The 9990-nt window shown below is 42.1% G+C and overlaps 1 protein-coding gene across 1 annotated transcript in view; it reads left to right on the forward strand.

Annotated features, from left to right (window-relative positions):
- Positions 1-600: 600 nt before the first annotated feature.
- Positions 601-9990, forward strand: part of sez6b (seizure related 6 homolog b) — a 141585-nt gene continuing 132195 nt past the window's right edge. The window contains exon 1 of the mRNA XM_023428484.2: positions 601-969. Within this exon, the coding sequence (XP_023284252.1) occupies positions 900-969 (70 nt within the window). The 5' untranslated portion in view covers positions 601-899. The remainder of the gene's footprint in view (positions 970-9990) is intronic.

A 9990-nucleotide genomic window follows, 5' to 3' on the forward strand; every position in this document is an offset into this window, starting at 1 on the left:
ATTACACAGTCTCAGTTGAATATGTTCCACACTTTTACTGAAGTTCTGGACTTAAGTGTCATTTTAGAACCTTAAACTTTAGTATTTCCAGGCGATGCAACTTCGTTCCAGAAGAAATATTGTTCTTTGATCCCACTGTTTGACAGTTATACCTTGTTTTACATAGAAAACAACAATCTGAAACTGAAAAGGGACCATTATGGAAAATGAATACTCTCACTTTACAGTAAATTTAGTTTTTATAGTGTTGTATTGCCAGGAATGTTTCCACCAACACTGATGAAATGAATGGAATTCAATGGTTGCATAAAAAGTAAGCAAAAAACCCCCATAAAATATAAACATAAAATATTAAGTGATTGATTTTAATACGTTCAACACACGCTTAGTGCTGAGAACAGGTTATTGTGATGTAGCCTAATTACACAGTCTCAGCTGAATGTGTCCCACACACTTGGAGCCTCATTTGCTCGGTGTGTTCCATTGGCCGACGCTAGGAGCTGTCCGCGGTGCTGAATGCGCGGCGGCGGCGGCGCTGCCCTGAAGAGGAGGCTCCCAGCACAGAGCTCAGAGAGGGGCAGCGACGGCAGCAGCAACAGCTCCACAGTCTCCAGCCTCCAGCCAGAGGAGTCAGCGCAGTCAGCGCAGTCAGCCAGTCAGCCAGTCAGTCAGTCAGTCAGTCAGCCAGTCAGTCAGTCAGTCTGTACGCAAACTAAAAGCCCCTTGTCTCTGTGAATGAGTAGATCGAGGCGGCTGAAGTCAGCGAGAGGAGCGCTCGGTGTGTGTGAGGACGGTGCTCGGCGGAGCTCTCAGTGCTTCAGTCCGCCACAGGAAAAGTGAGGATCCCAAGGACGTTCACTGTACTAACAGCTAGAGAAGCGTAAACCGGGGAAAACGTGATGAACGCGGTCAGAGATTATTTTCTTCTCCTTGTTCTGGCGGCGGCGGTGACGGAAACGGGCGCTAAAGGTAAGAATTGTCCGAAAATATTTAGCCCACTCTCTTATTATTATTTTTCTTTTTTTTCTTCTTTATTCTCTCCGCTGAATGAGAGTGTTCATGGGAGGCTCTCAGCCCTCGACCTCGCTGCTCCTAAGTGAGCGGTTTCTGTTGTGGATTTGATTTGATTTTTTTTGTCTTATTTTCGCCCGGGAATCTTTCCGTTTGCACCGTTTTCTTCTTTACCTCCATGTGCTCACACGGCTGACTGCAAACACACTCCTGAATGTAATGAACACATCAACACCGACAGGGACGTGGTGTTTTTGTTAGATTTTAGGTTGGGGTTTTCTCATTCTACTCAGATAATGTATGCACAGTGTATACATGCAGCACAAGACCTCAGAGCCTGTGAAAGTTATAAGTCAGAACACAATTACAGAGGCTGCAGAATTCAGACCCCTTCACTTTTTACATAATGACAAAGTGAAATCACTTTTTTCTTTTTAGACATTTCTGCAAATTTATCCAAAATCAAGAACTGACATCTCTGATATTCAAAAGTGCGCAGAAGCTGCTTAAGTCTTCTTGGGTAAGTCTCTACGAGCTCTGGGTTTGGGCAGTATAACTCATTCCTCCTGGCAGATCCTCTCAAGATCCATCGCATTGGACGGAAAGTGTCTGAGAACTGCTTTCTGTGCCGTTTAGGTCTGGGCTTCGGCTGGGCCACTCTTGGGCTGGGCTGTATGCTTCGGGTCGGTGTCGTCGCCCCTGTCTCAGATAGCGTGCACTCGGGTTTTCTTCAAGGACCTCTGTCAATTCTGACCAGACTCCAATCAGGAGTCACAGGTCTTTTACTCAGAGTGACTTCCCTCTTGCCTCTCTACCATTAAGCCCTGATTGATGGGGTGCCGCTAAGGTGGTCGTCGTTCTGGAAGGTTCTCCCATCTCTGCGGACGACTTCTGAAGCTCTAGAGTGGCCGTTGGGTTCTTGGTCACCTCCATGACTAAGGCCCTTCTTGCCTGGTTGCTCAGTTTGATTGGACAGTCCTGGTGGTTCCAAACTTCCTTTTCACAATCATTGAGGTCACCGTTCTCCTGGGAACACTCAAAGCTTTAGAAATGGTTTTTGTACGCTTGGCCCGATTCATGTCTCACTGCAATTTTATCACAGAGGTCTAAAGGAGTTCCCTGGACTTCATGGTTTGGTTTTTGTTCTGATACATATTGTGAACTGTGGGACCTTATATACACAGGTGGACTCCAATCCAGTTGTAGACACATGACCACAGTCTGGAGGGTGGAAGGTCTGAATACTTTTTACATGAGAGATTTCCGTTTTTAATTTTTAATGAATTGGCAAACATTTCTAAAAACTCACTTCACTTTGTCATTATGGGTTATTCAATGTGGATTAATGAGTAAAATGGCAATTTTGCCCATTTAAGATTAATTCTACAAATTGATAAAGTGTGCAAGAAGTGAAGGGGCCTGAGTACTTTCTGAAGTCACTGTATATAGTAGAAAGTAGAGTCTAATAATAGCTAAAACTTCTTATCTCATTCCTCTATAGTTTCATTATCCTTGCCTTAATTTGAATTTTTAAGAAAACTCAAGTAGGCAAACAGGCTGATAAAAATGTCATTTTCCAGCCTTGGAAAAAAGTCGAAGTGCTCCAAATGAATTCAGCCTATCTCCTGGTCCTCTTGTCAAAGTAGTGGTATGGCTGATAGTGTTTTTGCAGCCTCCTTGCATTATTCATATCCCCTGACAAAATAGAGTCTGCTACAAAACATGGCGGATGTTAGAGAGTTGTCTCCCTGGATAGTTGCAACGATTTGAACAACCACTCAATATTTTCCTCTTCCTTGCTCTTCAAAATTAAGTCCCAGGGATTTGTCATTAAATCAAGTCTCACATTGGATGGTTTGTGCATTAAAAGCTATTATCCAAATATCACGCAGGCGCCTCTTTGTGTTGGAGAAATTACACCAAATGAACTTGTGACGGAGACGGGTTATCTGATGACAGACCCCCGCTCTGTCACTCATCTTTTAATTGGATGTTTTTGTGTAGACACAGCTGACGCCTTGATAATTCAGGTTTTGATTGTGACTTGCACCTTTTGTTTGTATAAATGTGTTGAATGGCTTTGTGCATTCAGGTCCACAGTCTGGCTGCTGACACGCAGACACAGATGGATTGAGCTGTTGACTTATTTAGTCCAAACTCTTAAAGTTTTGATTAGTTTTTTTTTTAAGTTGGGTGGGTGAGTTTCATTTATAAAATCAGTGATTTAGAAAGGTGATACTATAAAGAGCAGCTGAGTGCGTTCCTCGTTTACATATTAGTTGATGTGGAGGCCAGGTTGTGTTGCACAAACACTAACGAACATGAGGTCCTTGTGTCCTATTTCCATAAGTACGTGCTGAGTCTGAGCAGGTTTGTCTCTGTCGTATGTTCCCGCAGTGAAAAAAGTATGTAGACGAAAACTGCTTTTGACTGCACAGCACTGCTGATGTGCACCATTGTCTTTCAATGCAATACAGAGGGGAAATGGAGAAGCTACTCACAGCTGGTAGGAAATGGAAAATAAAATGCAGATGGCGGTGTTTCGGAGAAATATAAAAATATATATATATTTTGCTTTCTCTTTGTGAAGTCAATAGATATTAGATGATGGTGATAATGGGCAATATCTGAACACAGGCAAGCCCAAATATCACGATATACGATATTATGGCGATATTTGGGCTGGCTTAGAATATTTATAATATAATATTAAATAATATACTTGTATTTTATGTTTCACGTCTAAGTGAAGTTGTTTCTTAACAGCAGTTAAACAATCACAGGTCTGACTTTTTTTGATATTGTGAGAAATATCACATTAGGCAGGAAATATCGTGATATCCAATATTATCGAATATCGGCCCAAGCCTCGTGGTGGGAGTCTGATTATCCTGTTGTATCATTTTCTGTTTATATAAAATGGAAAAATATGTTGATTTCTAAATCAAACTACCTGCACAACAGAACTATATAAGGTTATAACTGTGTGGTACTGAATATAATTAGTATGTAGTATGGAATCAGGAAGCATGAGGGCTGAGATGTAGGAGATGTATGAGCAGAGTCAGTGAATAAGTAAATGGAGTGCTACATTCTTCGATTCAGTTCTTATAATTTACAGCTTCTACACTTTATACTTTGCTGTTGTTAGTCACAACACAGAGAGATGATAAGAGCACTGGGAGGGCGACAAACAGATACAGAGAAAAACCTTCAACTTTTTCTTAATCTTTTATCAGATTGTCACATTCGATTTCATTTGATTATTTATTTCTTCTGTAATTTGCAACAAAAAGAGACAGATACAGACACACAATACATGATTGAAGAGGAAGAGGAGGAAGAAAAATCAGTGACACTTTCTCTTTGTGAAGGTTTTATAAGCTGTTACTGATAAATCTTCACGGATCATCATGTGAATAAGAAAAACTTTTGTGTTGACAGGTTGTGAAAAACGTCTCTGGCCTGTGAGTCGTTCGTAGTCAAGTCATCAATTATGCGTCTGAACAGCAAAAGTCAGTAACTCATCTGTGACTGGATAATGCGACTAAGTTACAATAATCCATCCAGTCTGTTGTAGTAAATGTTAAGTTGTTATTAAATGGATTTTGCTCCAGATATCCTGCGACCCTTTAACAGGTGAGAGGTCAAACTGTCTCCCTGATGAACCAAAGAGCCAGAGAAACAAAGCACATCATGTCATGGAGGATAAACACCAGCCACAACCTGGCAACCCTGAAATCATTTCTATTCAAGGAACAGGTGCCCTTATGTACTGTACCTCCTTTCTTGCTTTAATCATTTCTTCATTTCATACTGGCCAATCAGAGATCGTCTCTGACGTGCTTCCAGTGGAAGTGATGTGGAACAACATCCACTGTTCTCTATCTGTGCGGAAATGTAGAACTTCATCTGATGTTAATATCAGTTAATCCCATCTTTGCGTTACTAAGAATCCACCATGGCTCAGTGATGAAACACTGTCTGTGGAAACACAAAGAGAAACTTAATGATTTATTAACAACTGATTAATCCATTAGTCACAACTTTTAAACCCTTGTCAGAAATTTTCTCCCAAAATAGTATATTTCTCTAAACTGAATAACAAACATACATCGGACCTCTCCGCTTTGTTATAATATTCTAAAGCTTCTGATCTGCCATTTTTCAACATGTTTTGTGGGTCTACAGTCGGCCTTCCCACTGTTCAGTGTTCATCCATCATCGGCACTGTCGAGATTAATCCGCTTTATGAGATGCTATTCTTGCTCTAATAGACAAGTATCACCCAAGGCAAGTGATAATTCACATTAACAATGGCCATCCTTCACCCTGCCCTTTGATTAGCCTGTAATCAGCAGTGCCAAGACCCTGCAGCCACTTCGTCTGGCTGCCACTTCCTGCTATGATACTGATTCAAAGCTCCTCACTGTCACTGATGCACAAAAACAGCGTTCTCTTTGAGAGCCTCGCTCACATAAAATAAACCTAGCATGAAATAAACATGGGGTCTTTTGAGTAGCAGAAAGGCAGAGATTAAAGAGACTGTGCTGGTTTTGCGATGGTTGTGCTGGCCTGCGGTGATTGTCGTGTTGTTGACCTTGAACTTTGACCTCTCTGGAAGGCGGGAAGTTTCCCCCTGTAGGGGTCTGTAACATAAATTCAATAGATTTAGAAGGGGAACTGGTGGTGCAGGTTTAATACACACATATGACCATCATCCAAAGCATGTCACAGTGCAGTGCAGCGTCTCAGATGAATCTGCATACGATGGACCCTTTGGCTAAAACTAGGTGTGTATCTAAATTATGTTCTGCATACAAGCTGCTGTACCTGTCCTCTGGTTCGCTGCGAGTCGTGTGGTTTTCGGTAATTTGATTAACCCTCTGAACCTGGTTGGAGTATTTTGAATAGAAAAATGCATCAGTCTCTCTCAGTGGTTGTAAATCAGTCAAAGCAGAACAGACAGGTGTCGTACACAAACAGGAGCAATCAGCACGTCGTAACTGATTGATAGTAGCAATGAGTTTCTTATTCACTTAGAGACCGTGTAAAGAGATTATCCCTCATAACTTCAACATGCTTCAATGTTCTCCTCAGTTTTCAGTCATCCACGGTTATGTTGCAAAAAGAAACGGCCAGTAGCTTAAATATTGCCACTGTGCAGATTTAAAACTGGTATAATAGATGAAAAAAAAGAAAAAGTAGCCCATAACTGACTCCAAATCGTAATTGGATTCAGTGGAGTAATGGGAACCCTCGTGGCCAAAGGTCAAATTATATTGATCCGAAACTGCAAAATGAATGACAGGAAGAGGAATGATAAGATCCATGAAAATGATCTTTTTTTGTACGACACTATAAATCCAGTTTTAACAGAGCTAAGATAAAGAACATTGCACCAACATGGTTCTCACATGGCTGCAGGACAGACACTCTCCTTTATCCATTCATTAATATATTTGTCACATGTTTGAAGTTTCACATTATAAACATCTTTTCTTGAACACTTTATAATACAGCAGCAGTTTCAGGTATGAGTCAGGTTTCAATAAGATGTTGCTGAAGTTTCACAAACGTGTTCTTAATGTAAAGTTAGAGAACGAACACATGATATTACATATCTAACATGTGCTGGAGTAGAAAACAAACATACCCTTCTGAAGTGTTTAGTGTTTCTGAAATGTTTCCATTGTCAAACTATAAGAAAGTGATGTAGTAATGTAACGTATAGATGAAGGTGGATCAAACATGGCTAACCAGGAAGTAGTCAGACCCTTTCACTGCTCCAAACTGTGGTTGCTCCTGGACATGTGTCCACAGCTTGATCCGAGTCCAGTCAAGTTGTGGCAAACTGAATTTGATTGGACGTCGTTTAGAAAGCAACACACGTGTGTATACAAGCTCCAACAATTCACACTGCAGGACAGGACGGAAACCAAACCGTGAGGTCCACTCTAGTTCTAAGGAGCGGCGTGGCCTCAGTGAACCATCACGACTGAAAAATGCTGGAGAACAGTTTTAAATCTGTGGCCAACACACAGTACATTCATATTACGGAAGAACTGCACTAGTACATTAAAGCATCTCAACCTGTGCACCAGGTACGTATATATAGCATTTGTAAACATTGCGGATGCATTAGCTCCTCGTCTGGAGGAGTGAGTCTGGTCTGCAGTAAATCAAACCTCCAGACTGAGCCACTACTGAGGTGATGATGTCGCCGTCTCAGCTCTGGACCGGTTTCAGTTCGGAGCTCGGATCCGTGAGTGATCAGCTCTGCTTCTCCTTAATGGTTTACCCTCCTTACTACACTCGCTGCTGATTGCTGCTCTGTTATTCATCAGTTCTGCTCTGCCTCCCTCCCTCCCTCTCTCTCCGGTTACAGCAGCCTGAGCCGTCTGAGAGCAGAACGCAGCGAGTTATGGTGGACCTGAAATAGCAGCTGTTCTGATGATGTCCCTGAGGTTTTGGGGTCAGGAATTCTGTCCTTTTCCCTTCAGATTACTGCCCAGATAAATACGTTGGCCCTGCCTGACCCGGAGCAAGCGATGCCCCCAGAGTCCCACCCCCAGGGTCTGCTTGCATTGCCACGGCCTGTCATCATTGTCAGCGCTCCGCTGGGAGAGCTGCCTCAAACTAATGGCTGCTGCAAGGCTGACTGGGCTAAAGGGGCTTTATTTTAGGCCAACAACAGCAACAGCTCAGTACACACACACACACACACACACACACACACACACATCACGGCATTGACGGGGGCGGTGGATGGGGCTCGTCAGTCCTGTTGGAGGGAATGTAATCTCAAACAACCTAAACACACACATTGATTTGTTAGTGTGTTAAAATGCTGCCACCACACTCAGAATTACTGTGTGATCATTTTTTTTCCTCTGAGAGGAAGCGGTTTGTTCTGAGGTCTCACATATTGTGGGAGAGTTTAGTTACACACACGTCACTACAGGTGCAAGGGTTCGTCAGCTCACGCATTAACACCGACCTCAGTCCACCATGTTTCCACTCGGGGCCCCGGGGGCAGAAATGAGCTGTGGGCTCCTGCTGAGCCCCATGTTTCGCTGGATCAGTTGGTAATATGCTTGTTGTAACTTGATTACATCACAGTTACTGTGAGGTGCATTATTTTGCAGCGACGTTTAACTTGGCTTAACACACTGTTGTTGTTGTTTTTTTGTGGATTTGAGTTGAATTCGTTTTTTGTTCTGCAGAATATGTTTTAAAGATGATTCCCAGCACAACAAATATACAACTTAAACTTTTGACCAGCCACTAGATTTGTGATATTTTTCATAATAGCAAAAATTTCATGTATTTATTTATTTTTTACAGTTTTACAGTCCTGCTGCAGTCTGAACTTCATTTCACGGTTTTGCTCACTGTACGTTTCACCTCGGCGTGTGATGAACTGCAGTTTAGTGGCAGCAGCACTTGAAACATACCTGAAATATAAGATAATACAATAATATGATTATATATTATAAAACAAACGCCACCTAAAACATAAAATACAATAATATAATATTGTGATAATATCGTATACTGCGATATCGAGATATAACAGTAACAGATACAACCCAACCTCTGAGTTTTCCTCTGCAATCACTTGAGCTTTTAGTTATTTTAGTTTTTCATGTTACGTCAGTTTCTGTTTTCACTCATTTAAATGATCTTAAAGTATGACATACACTGTAAATACAGCGCAGAGCTTACTACATATACAGTAAATACACTGATGTAAATCTTTTCAAATTAAAAGCCACAATTAATCAACCAATCATGACCCTGAGATGAATGCACTGTTTTTTAAACCAATCTATAGATACATTTCCATCCTGTCTGTCCAGTCAGGACAGTCTGTTGTTGGTTAATTAAACTAATAATTGTAAAAGAATAAATAAATAAAAAGTTTATTTAGGTCCAAAGACTTGTTTGTTGACGTGTTTCACATGTTTCACACAATGAGAATCACACTGGAGACAAACTGTGGTGCTTTGTTGGCAGTTAACTAGCGTTGGCAACAGCTTCCGCTCAGACTCCAACCCGGTTACTACAAACTGAAGCAGAACCACGTCGCGCCTTTATCGTGTCACGTGACCTTTAATGAAAAAAGACAGGAAGCTATTTTTATCAGTGAGGGGCGGGCGGTCACTGGAGGGAACAAGTCTAATCTTAGAAACACTTCTTTTCTTATTAACGTGTCTTTTTTTTTTTTTTTAAATATACTTTCAACATCGCACCTGAGTGTGAGCTGCGGATCAGTGAGAGCTCGTTCAAAGACTCACTGCGCTCTGATTAAAGATGAAACTTGAAATCCTCTTTTCCACGACTTCACAAGATGATTTCCACACACTTTTTTTTTTTTTTTTTTTTTTGCATCATCTTCAGATTAAAGTCACCATTGTGCCTCTCCTGTGATAAGCAACACACACACACACACACACACACACACACACACACACACCCTGTCCCCACCCCCTTCATCATCCTTGCCACGGCAGAAAAAGCAATTTGTTCTCGGTGTCAGTGATCTGATGCAATCAGCGCGGCTTCACGCTCTTGAATAAGAGAAAGACAGCGGCAGAGGACACTGTGTTTAATTAAACGACGACACTTTTGTGAAAGCGAAGATCATATAATTCGGGGAGGAGGAGGATGGCGAGGTTGCGTGTTCGACACCTGCTTTTCACGATTGCGACTGATTAACCTATCCAAGCCGCCTGTTGCTCTCATCAAGGGCCTTTCAGCCGCCGGGGCGACGCTCTCACTCTAATTGTCTCCGAGCCTTTTCCTCTTTGAAGCGCTCAATTGGAAATGAGTGTTATCAAAATTCAGCGCTACTCCCTCTCACAGGAAACAGGGGGGTGGGGTGGGGTGGGGGGGTGCAGGAGGAGGGGGCGCTGGGTTCTTTACACACTAGCTCCTGACACCTCCTGAGAGGAGCTGAGGGGGCCTGGAGGGGGT

Source organism: Seriola lalandi, unplaced genomic scaffold (genome assembly GCF_002814215.2).
Source record: "Seriola lalandi dorsalis isolate HSWRI2012SDOR001 ecotype SW California unplaced genomic scaffold, Sedor1 jcf7180002054875, whole genome shotgun sequence".
NCBI classification, from domain to species: Eukaryota; Metazoa; Chordata; class Actinopteri; order Carangiformes; family Carangidae; genus Seriola; species Seriola lalandi.